The 27341-nt window shown below is 39.8% G+C and overlaps 1 protein-coding gene across 2 annotated transcripts; it reads left to right on the top strand.

Moving 5' to 3' along the window:
• Positions 1-6230: 6230 nt before the first annotated feature.
• Positions 6231-16206, top strand: GCG (glucagon). 2 transcript variants are annotated; one of them, XM_043487845.1, is made up of 6 exons: positions 6231-6306; positions 9358-9458; positions 10925-11086; positions 13069-13206; positions 14941-15084; positions 15735-16206. In XM_043487845.1, exons 2-6 carry the CDS (start codon positions 9367-9369, stop codon positions 15739-15741), a joined length of 543 nt encoding a protein of 180 aa, XP_043343780.1. In that variant the 5' UTR covers positions 6231-6306; positions 9358-9366; the 3' UTR covers positions 15742-16206. The 2 variants fall into 2 exon arrangements, with proteins under 2 accessions (XP_043343780.1, XP_043343781.1); XM_043487846.1 differs by lacking the exon at positions 15735-16206 and having other exon boundaries at positions 6254-6306; positions 14941-15088.
• The last annotated feature ends 11135 nt before the right edge of the window (positions 16207-27341 follow it).

The raw sequence follows: 27341 nt of genomic DNA, 5'->3' as shown, positions 1-27341 counted from the left end.
TGTCCGGCTCTTTGTGACCCCATAAATTGCAGCCCACCAGGCTTCTCTGTCCATAGGATTTTCCAGCCAGAATACTGGAGTGGGTTTCCATTTTCTCCTCTAGGGGATCTTCCTGACCCAGGGATCCAATCAGCATCTCCTGTGTCTCCTGCATTGCAAATGAATTCTTTACCCACTGAGTCATCGGGGAAGACCAGAGTAACTGGTGCTAATGGCCCACTCCTTCACATTTATTTCATTATAGTTTTTATTTTATTATTATATTTAACTTTTTATCTTGGAAAATTCCAATCATGTATAAATACAATCACATAATAAAACTTCACAGTAATAACTCATCAATTTCAAAAATTATCGACATTCTGCCATGCTCTCCACCCACATATCATGCTCCTTTTTAATTTTGCCATCTTTTTCTTAGATAGAATTTTCATAAATTGAAATCACAACTCTTGGCTGCACCATTTTGACAACTGGGCATCCTTGCTAAAGCATTCCCCTTTCACAACATGGAATACTTCCACCTCCCCAGAAAGTTACCCCCAGATGATTCTCCTCTTCTGAGAGAAAACCACACTTCTGCATTTTATTTAACTTTAGTTTTGCTTCTGAACTTCTATGAATGGATTCATACTGTATGTAGTGTTTTGAGTCCAGCTTCTTTCACTCCGCATCATATCTATGAAATTCATCCATATTGCAGACAATATCAGTTATTGTTCAGTACCACAATTTGTCCATTTTTCCTTTTGCTGATGGATAATTTGGTTCTTTCCAGCTTTTAACTGTTTTAAATAAATCTGTTGTGAATATTTTTGTACAAGTCTTTTTGTGCATATATTTTTTCATTTCTTTTGGGCAAAACACTTAGAAGTAGGATTACTAGGTCAAAGTGTAGCTGTACATTTAGCTTTAAAGTGTAACCTTTTCCAAAAGTGGGAAAATCAGTATTTAGAAGTATTATTTGTATTCTGGTCTTGTCTAGCCCACTGCTCCACACTGCCTCCTACAGGTAAGCACTTTTATTAATTTCTTGTGCATCCTTAGAATTTTTAAAATCACAGTGATGAGAAAATAAACATCTATTTGTCCCTTTCTCTCTTCTAACACACACAAAAAGGTAACCTACTATATATCCATAAACCGTCCTATTTTCACCTAACAACATATCTTAGAGTCTTTCCATATTGACATTAATAATAAGTGGGGCTTCCCTGGTGGCTCAGAGGGTAAAACGTCTGCCTGCAATGCGGGAGACTTGGGTTCGATCCCTGGGTCGGGAAGATCCCCTGGAGAAGGAAATGGCAACCCACCCCAATACTCTTGCCCGGAAAATCCCATGAATGGAGAAGCCTGGTAGGCTATAGTCCAGGGGGTCGCAAAGAGTCGGACACGACTGAGCAATGTCACTTTAATAATAAATGGCTTCCTCATTTTTTTCTAGAAACTGCTCTATTAATGGCCCCTTATAGTACTTCCAACCTGTTTCTACTATCCATTTGCCGCAATACAGAACACTGTACGCCCCCACCCCCACCCCGCTGGCCTCCTAGCCCAGCTCCAGGTGTGGCTGAAGCCCAGCGCCAGCATGTCGGTGCCCCTCCATCCCTGTCATTTTGTCTTTAGTTTGAAGGAAAGCATTCTTTGTGTCATTGCAGCAGCTCCCTGGGCCTGGAAGGGCCCCGCTCTCCCTCGTGGCTGGGGGGGACACGTGCTTGCTGCCCCTGCGCTGGCCCGGACCACACTGGGGGAGAGGGACTGGGCGGTGCAGTCTTTCATGCCAAACACAGATCCGGGGGTCGGGGGACACCTCGTGATGCCCCAGGACTCGAGGTTGGCAGAGGCCGGGCTGGGCTGGGCTGAGTCCAGTGACCTGGGCAGGGGTGCAATCTGTGGAGATGTTTGGGGCAGGAACTCCACCCCTCCGAGCCTTTGGTGGTAACACAACTGCCAAGCTCATTGAGCGTATGGGCCAGGCGACCATGCACGCAGACACGTGCCGGGCACACGTCTGTGCTCAGGGCGAGCCCAGGCACAGCTCCACCCCAGGCGCGTCCGGGGAGGGATGCAGGCCCTGCCTCTGGATCCTGTGGTTCTGGGGAACCACCGGGGGAGGTGAGCAGTTGACCAAAGTGGGCAAAACGCGGGCTTCCAGAAGCTCCCTGGACAGTGCACCCTCCCCAGTCCTCTGGTCTCTGGGGGCATTAACTGGGTGCACCTCAGGCTTCTGCGCCCCAGTCTTGTGGGGGTGGGGTGGGGGTGGGGACAGCCCCCCAGGAACAGATTCATTTCTCAGGATTCTCTCAGCTGAGAAAGAGCCAAGGAGCAGAGCATGGCCCCCTCCTGGGGGTGGAGGGGGCGGCTGATATTTCTGGAGCCTCTAAGCCAAAGAGCCCATTGGCTGTGGCTGATGGGGGTGGGGCCGCCCCACCTAGACCATCTTGGGGTAGGAGTGCCCCCACCCCGCCTGGCATCTGCAGGAATGTTGATTGAGAGAAGGGACCGACTGCTGAGCGCGGGGTCACCGAGGCTGGACCAGAGGCCAGTGGGTGCAAGTCTGGGCCACTGGTGGGTGATGCCATATGTCTGTGTCTACCTCTAACGGATGTGGAGCCCAATGCCCAGGCACTGTGCCCCTCCCCGATGCCTATGTGTGTGTCAGTGGGGCCTGTGCCCTGTCCCACCCGCGAGTCTGCTGAGTCCACAAGGAGAAGATGCTATCCTGGTGCCCCCTCCCATACGCCCCACACAGCTGTCCCCTGGAAACAAGCAGTGACCAGTCCATTCACCTCACCTGGGTCCACACCCCCCTCACCACCACCTGTCCCCCGCCCCCCATGGTGATCACTGTACAACTTTTTTATTCACAAATTCATGCTCCTCTCCCCTTCAGCCTTCACCTTGGGGGGTCGGTATCTTATTTGTCTGGATTCTTGGAGGCACCTCTGTGCATTTGTCCTCAGGTGGTCTTATGGATATCTTTCAAAAAATGGTTATATTATATGATTTGTCTCGGGATTTATTCTAATAAATCATTCTTCTATCATATGGCAAAAAAAAAAAAAAAAGGACTTTGTACCTACATCATTGCATATATATGTAGGAATATAGATGGGATAAATTTCCAGAATAGTGCTTCAGCCTTACTGGGCTGAAGGGTGATAGGTATTTGTGCTTTTGTTTACTAGTGCCCCAAACATACTGTGACATGTTTTACTCCCATCAGCAATGCATGAGCATTCATTCCCCTGGTCCATCAGCTTGCTACCAGAGTGCGCAGTGAACCTGGATCTTTGCCATTCGCAAACATTTCAACCCAAGTTTCTTGGGAAACTGATGAAACTAAATATGCAAGACCCCTGCACCCTATGATTTTGTGAGGTGAGATCCTAAGAGGAATTTGCTACTTAATTTGTGGCATCAACTGAAAAACAAAAATGTGGAATCTTTTTTCAAAAATTATTAAGAATTTCAAGATAGTATGAGTAGAACATTAAGCCAAGTGTGTGACTCCATGCAATGGCCCAGGCTGAGAACCTTAAACATCATAAAGAAAACAAGAGATCTTTGAGTAGACATTTACTTTACCTGAAAACTTGATGTATGTTTTTGCACACTGCTCCATACAATACTCATATTTTAAATGACTTCAGTTCAGTTCAGTTCAGTCACTCAGCCGTGTCCGACTCTTTGCGACCCCATGAACCACAGCACGCCAGGCCTCCCTGTCCGTCACCAGCTCCCGGAGTCCACCCAAACCCATTTCAAGTTAAAGGATGTTTCAGAAAGGCATATTGTAGCTATCTTGTGGCCATATCCAGGTACTCCCCACACAGCCTGATGGGAGAACTCTAGATGACATCTCCCAGGACTTTCCTGCTCCCAGACAAGCTTTTTAAAACTAGTTACAGAAATATAGGGTCACCACTTTTCCTGCCTGAATAACTGCAATGATAGGAACTGAATACCAAGTGGAGGTTGATATAAGGACAGTCATTGGAAGAAGATCCACTAGTCCAACTGGCACCTGATGTTTCTCTTAATTTCTGACCATACAATGTCCATGAGGGAGCCTGAGTTCTCCTTCCAAGGGAGGAGAGACGTGCCGTATTCAGTGGGACTCTTAGTGCTTCTATCCTCTCAGAATGCTGGTTGTTAATGGTATTGAGACCCCCAGGAATCAGTGTTGTTGGGCTAGAGATAGATGACACTAGAGGAAATTTCCTGAAAGAAGTGAGCATAGTCACTTCTGAAATAAGAGAAAGAAAGTAGAGTGGAGGGCTCAAAAGGAGTTTTGTGGTGAGCTATTGGGAGAGGGAATTTACTGAGATGCCAGATGCCATGTTAAGGCCCTTATGCACAGCATCACAAGGCCCCTTTCCTAGGGCTGCTCCCACAAACAAATAGCATCTGCAAAGGAAAGAGAGACAGACGGACTGACAGAGACAGAAAGAGGGTAAGAAACCTCTATTCAAAGAGGCAAAGGGAAAAAAATAAAACTGAATGTCAAGCAATTTAAGACAAATATGGCCGATACACACATGAGGATTGAGGCCAGAGGGAAGAACAATTTGCTCCTATGTCAAACTAATCCACATTTTCAAGTCATTACAGCATGTGTCGGTGAGGATCCAGCCGGCCCTGAGGTGTGCCACAGTTCTCTGCTCTTTCACCCCCTCTGCTGGTGAAAGGAGTCCTCAGGTCAAAACTCCAGCAAGCCCAGGGAGAAGGTGAAGGAAATGAGATAGGTATTTTATACAGTCGTGCTTCTCAAACTTTAACAGGCATATGAATCGCCTGGGAAGCTTAGTAAAATACAAATTACTCAGTAAGTCTGGGCTTGGGCCTGAGAGTCTGCATTTCTGGCAAACTCCCAGGTTATACTGGTGCTTGAACCGCACTTCTAATGGCAAAGCTAACATTAATGATATACCACCAGAAATTACCAGCACGAATACCCCTTCCTGAGGTTACCTAATTTCACAAAGAACTGATCTCTTATGGAGTTTAAACAGCTCTACATCCAACGGTGGGTCCAATCCACAAAGGGAACTGTTTAAGTTCGTTGGGAATATTTCTATAATTGTCTCTGATTTACCGCTGTGCAAGTTTCATCATGCAGTTGATTATGTTAGAGTGTCGGAATCTAGTTAGCAAAGGTTGCAAGGCTTTTTTTGAATGAAAGCAAATTTTTAGTTTAGAAGATTGATTTAAGCAACAACACTCTCATTTCTTAACAGGAAGCAGAAGCATAAACAGAGTATGTGACTTGACTGAGGCCACACAGCTTATTGATAGCAGCCAGACTAAAATCTAATTACACTAACACTGGCTCATGCTGTCTGTCCAGATCATTTCCCATTTTCCCATTTCTCTAAGGTGATCAGACTCGTATCTGCTAAATCCCATAGATCACTGAAGTCTTAAGTGGCAGATCACAAAGCTCAGTAATATGACATATATGTAGTAACTCATTCTTTTGAAAATTAGTCTCCAGCTCTCTTTTCAATAGTTAGCCTTTAAATATGCATTGGAAGAAAAAAGAAATATTAGACCTTGTCTTATTAGCATCACCCATCTCGGATGTCTAATCCTCACTTTGCTTTATCTTTTCTCCCTGAATCCCATTTTAAACAACAGTCTTAATTGGTATTCTTAATTGAAAAGTCTTAATTGATATTCTTTAAAATTTCTCACCAAAATAATACAAATTAATTTCATATAGTGTTGATGAGAAGATCCTTAATGTTTTGAGTGAGTGATTTATTATTTGGATAGATGAAAGAACGAATTGATTATTCTATTAAGATAAATTCATTATAACTAAATAGCAAAGAAGGGCTTTTAAGACCCTCAAATAAGGCTATGCTTAAAGAGTGTTGGCCATGGACTATATGATTTCACATTCTTTTGTCTGCAACATAAAAATTCACATCAGAGTACTTAAGTGATTTTCATTCCTGATCAAGAGTGAAGGTGAATTTCCAAACTTCCCTTTCCATTCTCAACCAAAAAAAAAAAGCAAGAGTAAATAAAAAGTTTCCTGGTCTCCGAGTTCCCACCCAATATAGGCTTATTATGCAGATGAGCAAAGTGAGTGGGTGAGTGAAATCGTTTGTAACAAAAACCCATTATTCACAGATGAAAAATTTATATTGTCAGCGTAATATCTGCAAGGCTCAACACTGCTGGAGAGTATATAAAGGCAGTGAGCTTTGGTGCACAACTACAGAACTCAGGCCACTGTACACCCAGACAAGGGCTCACTCTCTCCACCTGCTCTCTTCCACCTCCTGGTGTCAGAAGGTAAGAGTAATAATGAGTGATTGTAAGATTGTACATTCTGTTTAGGGTACAGTGAAGTGTTCGTAAGGGGGCAAAGTATTATGAATTAAAGTGCTGTTTTTTCAACTTATACTTTGTTATTATAATACGCGGGGCAGAATTGAAATGAAGCGAGTCAAAGAAATAATTCAATGAAAAGATATGAGATAGAAAGAAAAACAAAGATTCAAATCAAGACACTTATTACAAAATTTAACTAATGAAAATTGCATTTTAAAAATCAGTGGTGACATTTTGAAAAACAAATATTTTTCTTTGGATTCGATAAATGTGTATATTGTTTTGAACAGAAGGCGCCTTTTAAACAGCAGAAATGTGCCCATTAGAGAGGTTATAATAGTAATTGATTCTTACCAATGAAAACGTATGGTTTTCCAGAAGAGCAGAATCAACAGCATCATTCAAATATTCAAATTTCTGATAAGGCTATCAAGAAATCAAAGTCCATAAAATCAGTTCTTTGTAGATAAGACATAGCGTATTTAGGGCAGAGAAGAAATGTCATCAGTTATTGGGAATTCTGCGGATGGAGCTGAATAAAAGCACAGATTAATAATTACTATGTTTTGGGGACCAATAGTAATAAATAAACTATCTAAAATGTCTACATTTCAAAATGAAATTTTAGTAAATACCTTAAGAAAAAAAATCAGATGTTCTAAAGTACCTATTTAAGCTCTTAAGGACAAGGAACAACTTTACAAAGATCTTCAGTGAGAAAATGATTTCATGGTGTTTTTTGTGTTTGCTGGTTTTCACCTCTCCCCATCAGATTCAGGATCTTAGTTTCCCGACCAGGGATCGAACCTATGGCCCCTGTATTGGGAGCATAGTGTCTTAACCACTGGATCACCAGGGAAGTTCCATGTGGTGTGTGTTCTTCCACACATCCTAATTAACACCTGTGAGAAGAAATTATCTAGCCAGTTTTAAAAGAATTTATTTGGCCTATGGCACCAGTATACTTAGGGACATACTATATAATGTATGTCACCTTGCCTAGATCAAAGATTAATCTTTGCCAAAGACTTCCTATTTAGGAAATAAGATTGGTACCACATCTCCTTTTAAATTTGAGTGGAAATATATAGGTTTTATTAAACTGCAGACTCTCTCTGTAGGCTAAAGCAGGGGTGGGAGAGTAATTGGAAAGTCTCTCCTTACTGAATGAGATTTTGATACCAAAATGATGCAAATGTTTGCTTTCTCAAGTAGCAGTATTCAAAAATCCTTATTCTTAAATATTTCACAATTCTGTTGACTTTTACACAGTGAATAAATAAAGTTTCAAAAATCAGTTACTTATTTGAATATAAATATTCTACTGCCTCGGGAGGACTTCAAACACTGACTTCTGTATTGTTGTTTCTTATACCAGCTCTCCCAGAAACTACCTGCTCCATATCTGCCTCCAGAGAATATAATAGAAGATATTGTAAAGCCTTTAAGGACATTACATGAAAGCAATTATAGTTTTCAGTTGACTTTCCAACAATGATGTAATCCTAAAGAGGAATGTTTGCTTTAATTTTTTATGTTTCTGAAAATATGAATTTATAATTAAAAATTGCAATCAAAGACCCTGCCTATATATTTGGCAAGGTTTCCAAAGTTTGCCAACTGTATAAACTGAAGCACAGAAGCACACCAAATTAGTAATTGAATATTGGTGAATAAAGGATGAACATGTAATGCCTATTGTGTTGCTTTATCTAATTGATCATTGAATCTAAAAGGCAACATTTCAAAGGAAAAATAAAAATACCACTGCAGGTATTTACAGTCCTCATGTTTTAATGCCAAAGAAAGATAGGAAGTATGGCTAAGATGTTAAAGACAAGGTTGATAGTTTAAAATGATAATATTTGTAAAATACTCATTTCAAACCAAATGCCATTTGCTAAAAATACTCAGTCAAATTTTTAACAAATAAGCATAATCAAACTTGGATTGAAATCCCCACTTCTCAAAGTAAATATGGTCGGGCTTGAAAGAAGCAGAGAGAAGTTTACAACAAACACTGGACTTGAAGTTTTCATTCAGAAAGTAGAGGTGCTTGTCCTGTGGGGTCATTCTGCCCCACACTCATGCTGGTTCCACCCCACCCCATCCACAGTACATCATCATGTCCTTGGCATCCTATGCCCTCACGGGGCATCTGCTTATGATGCAAGGTATCTCGCAACACGGTCTAGGGTGTCACTAGCAATGAATGACACATCCTGGACTCAATCCAATTATAAAACAACCTGGGGACTTCCAAGACTTCAGAAGCAAGCATTAATTTTCTTTATGACAGTGATCTCTTAGTTTCTTAGTTGTGATTGTTCAAGTTGCCAGAAGCATTAGTTCTTGTTGCAAATTGCTTGTCTTTAAAATGATTTTTTTCCTTTAATTTAGAACAGGTCAAAGCACCCTAAAATACCTCAAATCTGTTGGCCGCTTTATAATTACAAAGTCTAGACCAAGTTACACTATTTAAAATATAAATGAATAATACATCTGAACCGACAGCTGGTATGCCAAGTTGTAGCCTGAGGCTGCTTTAAGATGGTTGAAATGCAGTATAATGTAAACGCTTGGAAGTGAAGGACTATTAATTGAAAGCCAGACTGATAGTGAAGAGGGTGGGCTCATGGATAAGGTGCCATTCAAGCTAACCATATGTAGCATATCATCTACAGTGGGTATTTTCAATGTTTATCATGGACATTTTTAATTTCAAGTCTGGAAATGAGCCTTCCAATTATTAACAGAAGTATCCTACACTAATGAAAAAGCTCCATAGTGCTACACATCTTTTGTATTCTTTTTAGCCACAAAAAAAAACCCTGCAAGGAAAACATATTATAATATTTTAAATTAAGCTAGAAATATAATCAAAATAAAATTGATGACTAGTTTTTTCTTTCTACTCTCAATATTTACTTAGTCAAAACTCAACTAATTCACCTGACACTTTTAAATATGGTTGAGTGTCTTTATGTCTCCCCTGACTCTGTGTTTAAACAGGCAGCAAAAATGAAAAGCCTTTACTTTGTGGCTGGATTGTTTGTGATGCTGGTACAAGGCAGCTGGCAACGTTCCCTTCAGGACACAGAGGAGAAATCCAGGTATTAAATCTTTAGATTTGAATTAACATAGCACTATGCTTATAATACAGCCCAAGATAACTGTGACTAGTAAGTAGGTCTCAGTAATTTGGAATAAATGCCCTGCACAGTTTTCAAATGTTTAAAGTATCAACGTGATAAAGGCTTTTCCGGAGTATAGATAGGAGTATGTTATTTCCTAACCAAAGGAGTGGAGAATGTTGAAAAATATGATACATGGGAAATTATAGCTCTTCGAAATCTTTGGCTGATCCTATCTGTCCATTCATCACTCACACTGCATGGTAGAACATTTTAATTATTCATACCAACTTTTTCTTTTTATTTATTTTAAAAAATAACATTGTTTCCTATTAATTGTAAAATTAGTAAGAAATTTTACATGCACATTCATGATAGACAATATGCTTGTACTATATATAAATACATCCCAGGTCATTTACAGCTTTGTATTGTATTTTTTCTCCAAGAATTGTATTGTTAGATTATTTTTATAACATTACAAATATCTATTAAATGTGTGATATTTAATCACTACATATTATTTCATCTGATAAATGTACAATATTTATTTAGCTACCCCTCCTCTTTTGAATACTTAAGAGTTCTTCAAATTTTCCTACAAAAAGCCTGCCAATAACATTTTTCCTACATTTCTTACTATTTTCTGAGGATTTATTTCTAGTGGTAAAATAATTATGTCAAAGGATTTGAATGAGTTTAAATTTTTTATAATATCTTGCCAACTTGCTTTCCAGAAAACTAATACACATGCACATTCCCACTGGCATTATAGAAATATTCCTCTCACAATATCCTCCCCGGTATTTAATCCTTGCTAATTTGACAGGTAAAAATAGTATCTCATTTCTATTTTGAGTCTTAATCATATTGAATATTTCCCTACATAGCCATGCCAACCAACTGTTGATTATTGGCATGTGGATTATCCACTACATAGTTTCAAATTAGCAAGTGGGCTTTTTCTTTTCTTTCTCTGAACTTTTAATTGTCTTTCCATTAGCTGCCACATAACCAGGTGATGGAGCTACTTTTTTATAATAATATATGCAAAACAGAATTTGGAATATAAATCTGCTGCCCAAATAAAAATGATTTGGGACGCTTCACTCTTTTAAAATATTCAAAGCGTGTTGCTCTCTTCTGGCATTATTAACATAATGAGTAAATGAATTTGTTGAAAAAAAGCTTTATTTAATCCTATTTCAGAAAAAGAGAAGCCAGTTGAAAAATCAGTTGCTAGAATTCCAAATCAGAGTATATTCAACTCTGGTAAAACCATGGGATTCCCATGGCAAATTAAGGTCTTTCTGAACTGCCAACTAAAATGTTCAGGGAACCTGCCTTCCAGCTTCATGTGGTTCTATATTTTGTAGAGAAGCTGCTTCTCAAGTGAATCTACTCTTGAGGAGAGATATAGTTGCACCAATCACTGTTCTTCACAGTTCATTCCCAGCTCCCCAGACCGACTCGCTCAGCGATCCAGATCAGATCAATGAAGACAAGCGCCACTCGCAGGGCACATTCACCAGTGACTATAGCAAGTACCTGGACTCCAGGCGTGCCCAGGATTTTGTGCAGTGGTTGATGAATACCAAGAGAAACAAGTAAGAATTTGAACCTGATCAGAAATGTACACTCAAATGTATTACCTAAATATGTCTAAAATTCTTCCTGACTTACTTAAGTTATCATACATATCAAACAATGCTCATAAACTCACTTGATTCTGATGATTTTTAAGCTTGGTGGTGGTAACCTCCATATTATGCCTTTGCATGTCCCACACGTCACCCCTTCAAAACTCTTATCTACCCTGAAATGGGACATAGACTTTAAATAATTTTCCCAACTTTGGTCTTAGCAATATTTACTCTGTTGCCCATTTTACTTTAAAACTGAAAGCTGACTTTTATGAAACTGCAAGGTTAGGAATTTAATTCCTGACCAAAAGACAAGAGCAAATTCATTCTCTTGTAGGGTTCAAACTTATGACTATGATCACATTCAAAGTATCCTCTAGCCAAGTTCATCACGGTAAGGAATGGAAACAGATGCAGTCTTTTTCTTGTAGAATACAATCCAAGATACACATTAAAATTACAGCCTAGCAGCACAGCATAAAGAGAGAAGAAGGCACATAGGAACACAAGCCTATCGTAAGGCATACATTTTAATGTTGAATTTCTTTGACAGTGTTGGGGTATTTGCTGCATGAGGCTACTGGAGGAAATCAGCCACAAGGGTTTCACAGGGATGGTGGAATTTCACAATTTCTTTGGAGGGTGGCCCATAAAGGGAGGGAGTTATGCATGCAAAGTAGCTGAAGGAATCTAAAAATCAGGAAAAGGAATATATTTGTCCGGATAGAATGGAGAAGGGTAGAGAGAAAGAGAGAAACCAGCAAGAATAATTAAAGAGGATTGTTGACCAAAAATTCTTAAAGTGGAGAGTACAGGAAAGATGGTGATCATGGTCAAAGAAGACACTAGAAGTTCTTCCTAAGGATTACAGATGGGGTTTCCCAGGTGGCTCAATCGTATTGAATCCGCCTACCAATGCAGGAGACATAAGAGATGCAGGATCCGTCCCTAGGTCAGGCAGGTCCCCTGGAGGAGGAAATGGCAACCCACTCTAGTATTCTTGCCTGGAAAATTCCATGAACAGAGGACCCTGGTGGGTTACAGTCCATGGGGTCACAAAGAGTCAGACATGACCGAGTTACTGAGCCTGCATTGGTGAAACAGGAGAAATAACAAATTTGAAAAAATGCAAACTGTCTTCATTTCTAGAGAGACAATGCCACAACTTGGCAAATGAATGTAAAATAATCCTAGCTCCCAGGCAGTTTCTGTTGTGTTTAAGATAAAACCTTCCAGGGCTTACATGTGATGGAGCAACTGACCATCTTTCTGGTCAACCCCTTCCACGGGGCATTCTGTACACACCTGAGGGTGATGTAGGGTCATTTTCTTAGCTCTCCTCACTGCTAGCCCATCACACATTTCCTTTAATCCATTATCATGTGGTCCTTTCAATGACATTTTGTGACACTCCTTTGCTTTCCTTTGATTCAATAAACTAATTCTGACTCCATGTGTCAGAGTAGGAAATAGAAACCCACTCCAGTATTCCCTCCTGGAAAATTCCATGGACAGTGGAGCCTGGCAGGCTACATTCCATGGGGTCACAAAGTGAGCGACCGAGCATGCACACACGGCCCCATGTGTACAAATGACAAGCTGCTGCTTTGTTTGCAAGTGGCCTGGCACAGTAGCTAGCCCTCATGCGTGTGGACTGAAGTAAGGGCAGCTTTAAGAATTAATGACACAGACAAGCAGAGGAGGTGAAAATGGGTGGAGTGAGGGAGCTTAGCCTCCCTTAATTGTCATTAGACTGCCCCCATCAACCTTCACTCCTGATAATTAATGCAGCTTTCTGATGAGTCCGCTACACAACCTCATCTCCCCAAATCTCCCTCTAAGCCCCCTCCACACAGAATCCAGAACCCGAAGCTGCCATTGCTTATAGGTGAGAACCATATTGCTAAAGAGACAGATCTTCAATTTAACTTTCACATTTCTTTCAGGAATAACATTGCCAAACGTCATGATGAATTTGAGAGACATGCTGAAGGGACCTTTACCAGTGATGTAAGTTCTTATTTGGAAGGCCAAGCTGCCAAGGAATTCATTGCTTGGCTGGTGAAAGGCCGAGGAAGGCGAGAGTAAGTCTGTACATTCTTATTTAATTTTTTTTTTTGCTTGATGCTGAAAACTTAGATTACAGTTATCCATAAATGGATCTGCATTATGAAGCCATTAATATAGTCTCACAAAGTAAGGAAATAACTCCTGTTGGTGGGAGACAGTTTACAAAAGTTTCATCTGTTCTATCTTTCAGAGCAAGTATTAATGATAGTGTCACACAGGTTACTATTTATCCCCCAGTATTAGTTGTATTAAAAGGTATTAATTTGCCAGTCCAGGATACTTTTGAAGATAAACAGAGTGTTTCTGATAACTACACCAGGAAAATAAGCTTAAACTAGGACTGTCCCAGAAAACTAGGGATAAGGGAAGAGAAGAAATAATGCTGAAAACTTAGTTTCATTTAAAATATTTACATAGTTTATGTGTTAGTAAGTATTCAGGTAAAAATGTGATGAAGACGGGAAGGAACTAAAGATGTTTAATGAAATGACATTCAAAACAAAGATATGTGGAAACATTCGTCTATTTAACAATGTATCCATTTTTTTATGAGACTACCATAGAGGTAATCATTAAATTATTATGGTTGAAAATGAGCCTAAGACCTTTAAGTACTTCCTTGCATCTTATCACAGCCAAACAGACTCACCGACCAAAGAGACTGTCTCATTTTCTTGTGACCATTTTGACTGACTTTGATTTATGAAAATCAAGAAATTCATGTTCCACTCTATTTTTATCTTTAGTTGTTTGATTTTTGTTTTTTGGGTTTTTCTGCCGTACCTTATGGCATGTGGATCAACCATGGATCAACCCAGGGCCCCTGCAGTTGGAATCACAGAGTATTAACCACTGGACCATCAGGGATGTCTTTAGTGAGATTTTCAATAAGCGTATTGAGACTTTAAGGAACTCTCAAGACAAAAGAGAACTAGTATTGTCACTGATTTTTAAAACAGCAGCAATAAAATTTATAAAATCAATCCGAAAATAGTCACACAAGATTATTTTACAGTGTTTTAAAGAGACACCAAAAATTCTGTTAAATAAACCAGTCAGAGAAAATATCTAATATAGACTAAGGTTTAATCCCTTAAGACTGTACTTGGCAAGGCTGTTTTGCTCATCATTAGTTTTATAGGATATACTATATTTTTCTGAATATGCAACTGCTGCTGCTGCTGCTAAGTCGCTTCAGTCGTGTCCGACTCTGTGCGACCCCATAGATGGCAGCCCACCAGTCTCCCCCGTCCCTGGGATTCTCCAGGCAAGAGTACTGGAGTGGGTTGCCGTTTCCTTATCCAATGCATGAAAGTGAAAAGTGAAGGTGAAGTCACTCAGTCGTGTCCGACTCTTCGTGACCCCATGGACTGCAGCCCACCAGGCTCCTCCGTCCATGGGATTTTCCAGGCAAGAGTACTGGAGTGGGGTGCCATTTCCTTGTCCACTTTCTGAATATAGACAAATCAATAGTTTCAATAATAAGTTCTATGTTGACAATACACTAAACTCTTAGAAGCAGCTGGAATACAGACAAGGGCTTTGTTTCAGGTCCTGGCTCTGCACTTGGCTACCTAATTCCCTACCTGTCATTCAAGTTTCTATGAGGCTTTTTGTAGTAAGCCCTCTGTAAATAGAAACATATGGTTTTCTCACTGACCCTTACACAGGTTACCAGTGACAGGCAACCAATAAGCATTTCTTTGAAACGTTTAACCAAATGCTGATTTTACCCCTCCATTTCTCAGCTTCCCAGAAGAAGTCAGCCTCGTTGAAGAACTCCGCCGCAGACACGCAGACGGCTCTTTCTCTGATGAGATGAGCACCGTTCTCGATAGTCTTGCCACCCGAGACTTTATAAACTGGTTGCTTCAGACGAAAATTACTGACAGGTGACTGTATTTTAGTTCATCCCTGAAACCTTCAAAACTTTCATAAATATTATCATACTGCTGTAGGTTGTTGCTACGTGAAGGAGAGAGTCTTTACTCTCTTGGTATACAATCAAAATTATGAATCATTCAAGAGTATATTATTATATTTGTTTTTGATCGTTACAATTTTATCCTTTCACTCACTGATTCCAAACACTTTTCCTGAATGTTGGTAAGGGACAAGTCATTAAGAATACAGGTATGGAGATGTTAAGCTGGTCATGTATTAATAATATTGCAAATTTCTGTGTATGTTGAAATTTTAGCACAAAGTAAAATACCAGTGTATGTGATATTTAAATACTTAATGCAATAAGTATAGCAGTAAAATTTAAATGCCAAAATTAACAGGCATGTAATAGCTTGGTTTAATTACTTTTTATAATTACCTGTACACTTTATATTTCTCGCTAGGGCCAAGTTAGGATAGGCCATCTTTGAAGGTAAATATTTGAAGAGTTCAAAACACAAATGGATGCATAAAATGAGAAGATGAACAGCCTTTATCAAAATAAATCATTGAAACATTTTCTGGCTAAATTAACTATCATCTACATATTATACTATGTTAAATAATCGTATCTCTCTTTTTTTTTTTTAATTTCTAGGAAATAAGTTTGTCATTCATTACTCAAGATCATCTTCACAATATCACCTGCCAGCCATGTGGGATGTTTGAAATTTTAAGTTCTGTAAATTTAACAGCTGTATTCTAAAGCCATATTGCTTGCATGCAAATAAATAAATTTTCTTTTAATATTGTATAATCAAAAGATTATAAATCGAATACACCATTGTCAAAATAATGCTAAAATATCAGCTTTAAAATATGATAATTCAGAATTCTCTTTCTTCTGCTAACCTGCTTGGCAATGAAATTATTTTTCTGTGATATAATTTGTATATATAAATCACTCCAATCACAACATATTTGCATTATAATAAGTTAAGGAGAAGGACTGGTAGCCACAGTTGTGAAATGGGAAAGAGAATTTTCTTCTTGAAACTTTTGTCATAAAAATGCTCAACTTTCAGTATATAAAAAATAGACTAAATAAAAATTTCAAGCTTCTTCATCAATGTCTGTATTCGCTCTTCTTTAGGGTCCCACTCTTTCCAAATACCCCTGCTTCCTAAATTGGTAAGCTATACTCCAAATCTGATGCACAGATATGGTTTCATGGTTTAAATTGCTGCACAGTACTTTAATGTTTTCAGCCAACATCAAAAAACCAAGGTATTTTATATTAAAATGTTGAGTTCCCATATTTCTTAAAAAATTAAGTCATCAGGCAATGTTAGACCCACAAACCAAATCTCTTCTAAAGATGTGTACCAGTTGCCTCCTTCTGAAAGGTCACATGATTTTCAACTCACTATTATGCCCCCATACACACACACACACACACACACACACACACACACACACACACCCCACACACAGATCTGTGTATGTTACACATTTACATTCAGGTAATATGCATAAGTAGCCACTTTCCCTGGCCCACTTTATTTTTATATCTTATTTGTCTGGCACCTGCAGACATTTAAGTTTGTCTGTCATACCTTGTACTTTTATCTCCCTGTCCTGCAATGTCCAGTATTTGGGGCCAGTCTGGTGCTCATTGCCATATTAGGGGTATTTTTTTCTATATACAGACAATGTTGCCAACTCTTTCTCTCTTGTATTACATAGAGATAATAATCACAAAACATTGTGTATGTTTATGGTGAACAACTTGTCAATCTGATGCGGTTGCACTCTTGACACCAAAAGTTAAAACTCAAGCAAAAAGTTACTAAGGAAAAGAAGGACACTTTAAAATGCCAAGTGTTCTGAATCATAATGAAGATCTATAACAGCTGTTAATATTTATACAGCCAATAACACACCAACCACTTTCATAAAGCAGAAGCTACATGAGATTCAAGAAGCAATAGAGATAAACATAAAAGGAAATCTAAACTCTTTTCCCTTAACACAAGATAGAGTCAGGAAAACAACAGAGACCTAAATAGCATAATCAATAAGATAGATCTCATAGGCCTAAACTGAACTATAAATTCTGATGAAAGAGGATACACATTCTCCAAAATGCAATGAAAAAGTCACAAAAATTGACCATATAGTTGGCCACAAAGAAAACCTTAGTTATACAAATAATTGTACAAATTTCTAAGTTTGGAATCATTCAGATCATAGTGGAATTAAGCTAGAAATCAAAAACAAAAGATAGCTTAAAAATTTACAACCACTTGAAACTGGGCAATCACTTCTAAATAAACCATGGATCAAAGACATCATAAAAGAAATCAAAAAATACTTTTGCATTCTATTATAATGAAAACACAATAAATGCAAATAATTGATATAAATAAAACAGTATTTAGGAATAAAATATAGCTTTAAATGTATTTGTTAGAAAAGAAGAAAATTTGAAAATCAATAGCCTAAGGTTTTGTTTTTTTTTTGGAAAATCAATAGCCTAAGTTTTTAACCTCAAAAAGTTGAAGGAAAAAAGGACAGCAAATTTCAAAATGTAAAAGAATTATTTTAAAAAATATAACAGAAAATAATAAAATGGAGAAAATTTGGCACTAAAAATTAGCAAAGCCAAACTTAGTTCTTTGACTAGATTAATAAAATTAATAAAGCCCTAGCAAGACTAGGCAAGGAAAAAAAAGGAGGAAAAATTACAAATATCTATAATGAAAGTGGGCCTCTCTAAAGAGCTCTCAAACAATAAAAGAGTAATAAGTATATGGTACATAAAAGTTATATGCCTGGTAAATTTGACAATTGGATAAAATGAACAAATTCCTTTGAAAAATGTTACTTAAATAGACATAAATCGGAAGAAAATCTTAATTGTCCTCTGTTATGGATGGAAATTGAATCTGTTATTTTAAAAAGTTTTCCAGAAAAGAACTCCAGGCCCAGATGGCTTAACAGGTGAATTCTTCTAAACATTTAAGGAAGAAAAACACCAATATTACCTAAGCTCTTCAAAATAAGTAGCAAATAAAAAATATTTTCCAGGTCACTTTATGAGACCAGGATAACCTTGATGAAAAATTCGATGAAGATTTTATAGAAACAGAACACAACAGATCAATCTGACTCATGGACATAGGTAAATAAAATTCTATACAAAACATTGATGAATCGAATCTAGCAACATATACAAGAATTACTACAACAAATTAGAAATTACTACAAACAAATAAGAAATAAGAGAAAACAGCAATATATAAAAATGAATTGGGAAACCACCATTGAAACAGATGAAATTGAAACAAATGTTAGACTGTTGAGAATGTCTATGATAAATTAACATAAAATATATTTGAAAACCCAGAAAAGATAGATAAAATTGAAAAGAAAATGTAATTTGTAAAAAATGACACTAGTACAGATACAAGAGCTTAAATAAACCAATTTTCATAGAAGAAATGGACAAAAATCAAAGAACTATCTCATAAAATGTCACCAGGTCCAGATGGTTTTGCATGGAAATTTTATCAAACTTCCAAAGAAGCTGGTAGTCACAATACTTCATAAGTTATTCCAGAGGCTAGGGGGAGAAAAGAAGAAAAAGAATTTTCTAAGTCTTTTTATAAAGAGAGCATAAAATTGATACCTAAACTTGATAAAGATAGAAGAAAAAAAAAATTATAAGCTAATTTCACATATGAGGCTGATTTTAAAATCCTAAAAATCCCAGAAAATAGAATTCAACAGCATATTAAAAATATTAGATAGCTGTACAGCAACCAACACAATATTGTAAAGGAATTATTCTCTAATTAAAAATAAATTAAAAAAATAATACATTATGTTTAAATTTAGTTTATTCCAAAATTATCCAGGGTGGTTCCATATTAGAAAACCAATATTGTAATATACCATATTAAGAGATCTAAAAAGAAAAAGTTTATCATTATCTCCACACAGGCTGCATATAAAAATATAATAATATAGAATTAAAGTGTTGGGCTTCCCTGGTGGCTCAGACAATGAAAAATCTGCCTGCAATGCAGGAGACCTGGGTTCAATCCCTGAGTCAAGAAGATTCCCTGGAGAAGGAAATGGCAACCCTCTCCAGTATTCTTGCCTGGAGAATTCATTCCATGGACAGAGGAACCTGGTGGGCTTTAGTCCATGGGGTTGCAAAGAGTTGGACACTATTGAGCAACTACCACTTTCACTTAATGCATTACCGGTTTATAACAAATTTGTAAAAGCCAGCAGCCTAAATGGTGGCAAAGCTGTGGCACTGGAAGTCTCATATAATCTGAGTGATAGTAAAAATGAGATGGTCACGTGGGAAAACTGGCAATTTGTTATAAATTTAATAAATGCATGTTATATATATATTACCTAAAGAAACAGATTCTTATAAACAACCTAAATACTCATCCATCCATAGGACACTGGTTGAATGAATCAAGTTGCTTCAACAAATGGACAAACTGCATAGCCACTGAAAAATGTGTGTGTGTGTGTATGATTTGAACAAGGTTGTTCTAGCCAAAATATTGGAAATCCAAATGTCCATAAACAGAAGAATGGACAGAAAACTGGCATGTTCATCCAATAAAATGTTATACAGCAATAAAAGGACAAATTATTATAATGCTGGCAACAATATGAACAAACCTTGCAAATGATATGTTATACAAAATTATCCAGATACAAAATAGACCATACTACTTGATTCTATTTTATGAAGGTTAAGAACAGCACAAAGAAATGAGGGTGCTTAGTAGATGCCTCTGGGGAGGGAAGTGTGGAGTTCTGAGTTGAATGGACACTGGAGAGCTTCCTAGAATGATGGAAATGCTCTATTTCATGATTAACATGTGGGTTACATCAATGTGAACATTTATCAGATATCAGCAAAATGTGCACTCAAGATCTGTGCATGTGTATATAAATTACACCTTGATAAATAAATTTAAAACTGCAAAAATCTATGTGAATCAAACAAAATAAAACTGTACTGAGATATTATTTCTAACTTGAAAGCTTAACAATACAGTCTGTTGACGAGGATGTGGGTACATAGAACCTTCCAAACACTGCATATGGACATACAAAATGTTATTACCCCTTCTGCAGGAGTATTTAACAATATGTTCAAAAATACTTGGGCATTTACACTTTTCTTCAGCAGCCCCAGTTCTAGAAATTTACCCTAATGATACATACTTAAAATAAAAATCTACCTATGTACAAGTTTATTTTTTGTTATTACTGATTAATCACTGTAAAAAATTAAAAACAACCTGAATACCCACAAAACACCCTTTGAATGAATCAAGATATACCCACGAAATGGAACTGTACAGCCATTAAAAAAGAAAAAAATTTTCAATTCATAAGAATGATTTGTTTCCAGAAGTATTAGTGTAATTGTTGGGGAGGAAAAATGCTACCCTGTACCCTTGTAAGTTCTTCTGGCTTCCCAGGTCTACGGGCTTTCCATGTGGCTCAGTGGTAAAGGATCCGCCTGCCAATGTAGAACATGCAAGTTTGATCCACAGGTCGGGAAGATACCCTGGAGAAGGAAATGGCAACCCACTCCATTATTCTTGCCTGGGAAATCCCATGGTCAGAGGAACCTGGTGGGTTGCATGGGGTGGCAAAGTGTAGCATAGCACAATTAAATTAACAGAATTAACAGGAGAAGATCAAATGATACATTCAGGAACCCCACATATATAAGAGTGTCAGAGACTCCCACATACATGAGAGATTCTTGGTAATAATTCTTTTACTGGAGAAAATCTCCAATCTAAATTCTTCTAGCTAGTTAAGGAAGGGACAATAGTTTCTCTTGAAGGGTCTCTATTGCCTTTAAGCTCAAAATAACCCACATGCTAAAGTAGCACATGTTGGGGAGTCCTACTCTGAATCCTTATATAATAATTTTGAGACTGCTAGGAGAGAGACTCTTTAAAGGGAATGCATCTTTATTGACTCCTGGGCTATTGTCAGCAGACTCGGAACCTGGTCTGGACAATGGCAAAACCGTTATTTCATGATTCAGGGAAAGCCTCTCTGGGATGCCTCCATTTGGAGATAACCAGGTCACATATATTGATGATGGTCACTTACATGCCTCTGCACACACACACACACACGTGCACACACACACACACACGTGCACACACACACACACACTAACACCAAAAAGATACCGTAATACTGTAACAACATTGCAGACTCTTTATCCAAATTGCACGCTTGTTCCAAGTCCCCATGAGCCACATCTCAGAGCATCAGACACAGCCTCAGAAACAACTATTCCTCCAGAGACAAGACACTCACTAGTAGAGTTAGCCCACATCATATCAGGCCTTTGGGGAGTGACTGGTGGGGCAAGCAGGCACAGCATCTTCCTCACCCTGCTTCTAGCCAAAATGGTGGCAGATAATTGTCCCCTTTGCTCCCAAACAAAACTCTGGAAGGCTCCCAGGTGGGGACACATGCCCTGGGGGGACAGAACCTTACTGCTTTGGCAAGAGATTTTTATCACAGGGCCACTGCCCTTTCCTGGAACTAGTCGGTACGAAACCACTTTGGTGGGTAATTTCACTGGACTCCCACCAGCATCTCCCTCCAGAAACACTGCTTCCCGTCATATAATCTCCCTCTTCAGCAGGGATGTGCTCATTCTCTTTGGCCATTGAAGGGTCAGATCAAGGTACTGTTTTGCTTCCCAAGCTGTTCAGTCATATCCTACTTCTAGCCAACATCCATCCAGAACGTGGAATCTTACGGAATTTCCACCTAGCTTACTGACCCCAAGTGGCCAGACGTATAGAGAGGTGGCTTACCCAGAGACATGTTCCTCAAGCTTTTAAACAATAAGTGATTTCCCTAAAGGACAAAAATTTTAATTCTAATACTGTTCTAACCCAAGTTCTAATACTGCTTAATTCCTGGCCAGTCAGTTAATCACTCCTGTTCTCTAAACCCCTCATATCACCAAGTCTTCTCCAAAGACTTCCCTGACGGTACCTCCAGGGAACATTCACCTCCTTCATCTTAGAGAGGATGTCAGTCATGTCCAGTCACAGATAAATGTTCCCCTTAACAGCTTGACTTATAATCTCGCCATCTTCCGCATACTGGCAACCCTACTGAGGGCGGATTGTGCAGTATGACTCTGTAAGAACACAAAAACTAAGGGAAGGAAATTGCTTAGAAATCATGATTATGCAGATATCGTTTGCCCACATGATGGCGCAGGACAAGCCACCAAGCTCAGGCCACTGATTCCGCCTCACTGTTCAGGCTGATTAATTAAACAAAATTCATCAAAAATCTTACAAGTGGAAATTTTTGCTTCAGAAGCCACTAGGGGAAAACTGTGTGGATCTCAGAGAGAGGAACACAGGCCCTCTGCCTTGTAGGTGTCAGTCCCATTAGGAAGTGAAATCCACATTGGAACCCAGGAATCCAGGATCCTAAGGCATCTTGGGGGTTGAGGAAACAACCTGCTGGTCCAAAGCAGCTCTATCTTTGATGGTATCCAGACTGCTCGCCCTGAAGGAGGCCCCAGCAAGCTGCTGCTGCTGCTGCTAAGTCGCTTCAGTCGTGTCCGACTCTGTGCGACCCCATAGACGGCAGCCCACCAGGCTTCGCCGTCCCTGGGATTCTCCAGGCAAGAACACTGGAGTGGGTTGCCATTTCCTTCTCCAATGCCTGAAAGGGAAAAGTGAAAGTGAAGTCGCTCAGTTGAGTCTGACTCTTCACGGCCCCAGCCCACCAGGCTCCTCCGTCCATGGGATTTTCCAGGCAAGAGTACTGGAGTGGGCTGCCATTGCCTTCTCTGGCCCAGCAAGCTAGGCCAATGCAAATACTCTCCCTTTGTTACGGTTATTGCTCTCAATTGTACAAGCCTGTATGATAGCATCCCTATAGTTAGTAGACCCCTGAGACCTGTGGAAGTCAGCCAGGTAAACTACTGCAGGCAGGATGGGTGAGCACCAAGCCCTGTGAAAAGAGTTTCAGCCAGCACGCTAGCAGGTGTGGATTCTGCCCCAGAGCTCACCTCCCTCTACATGAAACGGCGCCAATGGAAGTGATATGTAAGGAGCTGTTCCCCCCTTATTGTTGCTGCTGTTCAGTCGTTCAGTGGTGTCCAACTCTCTGGTGACCCCATGGACTGTAGTCCACCAGGCTCTTTTATCTATGGGATTTCTCAGGCAGGAATACTGGAAGCAGATTGCCATTTCCTTCTCCAGGGGATCTTCCCAACCCAGGGACTGAACCCCTATCTCCTGGATTGGCAGGCAGATTCTTTACCACTGAGCCACCTGCGAAGCCCGTTCCCTCCTTATACCATGCCTCAGATCATATTCCAGGCAGAATGGCCTCCCAGCGTAATCAAACGAGACCCATCTGGCTGGCAGGTTTGTGTCCTAATGATCCTACTATATATATAATCTCAGTTGGACACTCTCTGGATTGTGAAGCTGCCATCCACAAAACGTTCCTACAATTAACCCATCACTGTGCCCAGAAGCTAAACATTATGGAAGGACTCCCCACAGAGCTGAGTCACAGATATCACACTCTCCTTTGCAAGGTACCCCTGATAATCCCACAGAGCTCACTGAGATGTGCTCAACTAGCAGTAAATTCTGCACTTGTGATTTCACCCTGAGACAGGCCTCTATCATACACACTCGGAACATGACACCAGCCAGCCACTCCATGAGTCTCTCCCCAGGGAGGTCACCTTCCCTGGAGCTGGCCTCCACCATCCCCAAGACACCAGAGCCTCAGAGGACATAATCCCAGCCCAGGAGCTTGCTATTTGAGACACCAGCACCTCAGCCAACACACCTCAGCTTCGCTAGACATTTGGATGCCCCCCTTCTTGCATCCTCCCCACCAGGTGGGAGATGGCTGTGGTGACTATCAGCCTGGAGGATGAATTGCAAAAACACCTCCAGCTGGTCAGCTCATATCAGACAGGCTTCCCCAGTGGCTCAGTGGTAAAGAATCTGCTTGCAATGCAGGAGCGTCAGGAGATGAGGGTTTGATCCCTGGGTGGGGAAAATCCCCTGGAGAAGGGTATAGCAACACACGCCAGCATTTTTGCCTGGAGAATCCCATGGACAGAGGAGACTGGCAGACAATAGTCCATAGGGTTGCAAAGAGCCAAACACGACTCAGGTGACTAAACATGCACTGTCAGCTCAGAAGACATAGATATTTTCTAAAATATCTATCTGCTTGCCTCAAGAACCATGCCTCTTTCAAAACATTTGCAAAACCTAAGTTCCCCGCCAACTGCCTGGCTGCACTAGACATTGTTCACCTCAGTGTTGTCAACCACGATTTGGCACTTGCCATCTACTTCTACAAGGATTAAATCATGTGCCGCTACAGCTTTTGACCCTCAACACCCCTTGAAAGGAGCTCAGGGTGGAGTGCAGAAATGAGGCCCTCTGTGCTCTGGGAAAAACTGGCAGAACAGGTCTTCAGACAGGTATTTTTTAGGAGCTGATTTTATGAGCCGAATTCTTACATCTCTGCATATCTAGAAAAACACTACATTCCTTCTTGGTGACATCTGCTCCTCATGACTAGCAGAAACGTTCTGCAAAAATGTGTGCTTGATTGCCTGTACTCCCCCTTCACCAAAATCACTTATAGACTAAACCTCCTCCCTACCTCTTTGGAGAAGTTTTCCCAGAACTCTCTGAAATGCTGTCTAACAAGCTGTAGCGCTCATTTTGCCCCAAATAAAGCTTAACTTGCAGCTCTCACTTTGTGTGTTTTAAGTTAGCAATGGCAAGCCAAACAATGTATTTGAAATCATGCTAGCCATAATAAGGCTCTTCCTCAAAACACCTCTAGCTTGACCTGCTTGGCACCCAGAGTCAGGAACTTCTGGGCACTCTGTTCCTGCTCAGTGTCCTACTAATAGATGACCGCCTTTCTTCCCTCCTGAGGTATCCATGAGAGACCTTGCTCCCCCATTATTCCCTCCCCCCACTTTTGGCGATACCTCCACACCCGAAATTGCCACTTCTGAGTTGAACAGTAATGTGTTGGTAAATGTTTACTGGCTCATCATCAAGGGGTGGGAGGGGGATAGTGAGGAAACGCTTGATTATGCTATCTTTGTATAATGTTTTATACAGAATGGAACACACATGCATTCTTAGTTACTCAGTTGTATTTGACTCTTTGGGATCCTGTGAATGTAGCGCACTGGGCTCTTCTGTCCATGAGATTCTTTAGGCAAGAATACTGGAGTTGGTTGCCATTTCCTCCTCCAAGGAAACGTCCCCCAGAGATCGAACCAGCGTCTCTTGTGTCCCCTGCATGGGCAGGCAGATTCTTTTACCATTGACCCACCTGAGAAGCCCCGGAGAGCAGAGAAAATTTACTAATTGTTCAGATGGTAGAAGGAGGAAGGAGATGGCTAATTAGTAGAACCAAGGAGTGGTTGTCGTTCACTGTCTCCCAGAGTTTGCTCAAACTCCTGTCCATTGAATCGTTTGTTGATTGCATGTTTGTTGATTGGTTTGTTAAGAGGAGATGACTTTAGAGCAAATTTGTATCTCCTCCCTCCCAGCCTGTGCAGACCAAATGGAAAGCAGAATTGGGAAAGGTTGGTATTCAAATATAGATGCACTCTCTTCTCTTTTAAACAGAGAGAAGTGAGAGAAGAAAGCAGACACAGAGATAAAATACCACCCTTCCTAACCTAACTGGTCAAATTATACAGGTAACCAAAAAACCACTGAAGAATGAACAACATGAGTTCAGAGACTTACTTTCACAGGGCAGAAGATAAGTTTAAACAATAAATTTTCAGGAAACTAATTCTAAAGTTTTGCTGTTTAGAAATGCTGTTTCCCCTAGGCAGAGTTCTCACTTTCCCCCTAATGTTTTTGAATGATCTCTCTCACTTTTCCAACAATTATCATTGCATTTTGATGTTTGAAATCATTTCTATCTGACATCTGGAACAAATGCGTGGCATTTCTAGGAAACTAACTTTTCCTTTTTTTTTTTTTCCAAAAAAAGTTACATTTAGAGTAACACATCTTCCTTGAAAATTCATGTGCTTCACATTCTTAACATTTTTATATCCCAGTGAGAGAAATAGAGCAGAGAGCAGTGGCAGGTCAAGTTGAAAGGAGATGAGCTTTAAAATCAGGCAGACTGGGACTTTCATGACACCACTGTCGGTGAATAAAATGGTTTAATAACCCCTACTTCATGGTTATGTCTTGGCACTTAACTGAGATAGCACATTCCAAGTGCATGGTGCTGTCCCTGGCACATAGTTCAGTTCAGTTCAGTTGCTCAGTCGTGTCCCACTCTCTGCAACCCCATGGACTGCAGCACGCCAGGCTTCCCTGTCCATCACGAACTCCCAGAGCCTACTCAAACTCATGTCCATCACGTTGGTGACACCATCCAACAATCTCATCCTCTGTCATCCCCTTCTCCTCCTGCCTTCAATCTTTCCCAGCATCAGGGTCTTTTCCAATGAGTTGGTTCGTCACATCAGGTGGCCAGAGTATTGGAGTTTCAGCTTCAGCATCAATCCTTCCTATGAATATTCAGGATTGATTTCCTTTAGGATGGACTGGTTGGATCTCCTTCCCAATAATGGAATCTTCTATTACTTAAATTATTTCAAAACAGTTGATAAGAAGTTAAGGTTACCAATAGTATAGTAAATTTGATCTCTGGTTCCTCTGCCTTTTCTAAAACCAGCTTGAACATCTGGAAGTTCACAGTTTACATATTGCTGAAGCCTGGCTTGGAGAATTTTGAGCATTACTTTACTAACGTGTGAGATGAGTGCAATTGTGCAGTAGTTTGAGCATTCTTTGGGATTGCCTTTCTTTGGGATTGGAATGAAAACTGACCTTTTCCAGTCCTGTGGCCACTGCTGAGTTTTCCAAAATTGCTGGCATATTGAGTGCAGCACTTTCACAGCATCATCTTTCAGGATTTGAATTAGCTCAACTGGAATTCCATCACCTCCACTAGCTTTGTTCATAGTGATGCTTCCTAAGGCCCACTTGACTTCACATTCCAGGATGTCTGGCTCTAGGTGAGTGATCACACCATTGTGATTATCTGGGTCGTGAAGATCTTTTTTGTACAGTTCTTCTGTGTATTCTTGCCACCTCTTCTTAATATCTTCTGACCTGACATGCTGCGATAC

This window comes from Cervus canadensis, chromosome 15, assembly GCF_019320065.1.
Source record: "Cervus canadensis isolate Bull #8, Minnesota chromosome 15, ASM1932006v1, whole genome shotgun sequence".
Lineage (NCBI taxonomy): Eukaryota > Metazoa > Chordata > Mammalia > Artiodactyla > Cervidae > Cervus > Cervus canadensis.
Note: the sequence above shows the minus strand (reverse complement) of the source record. Positions and strands in the feature narration are given on the sequence as shown.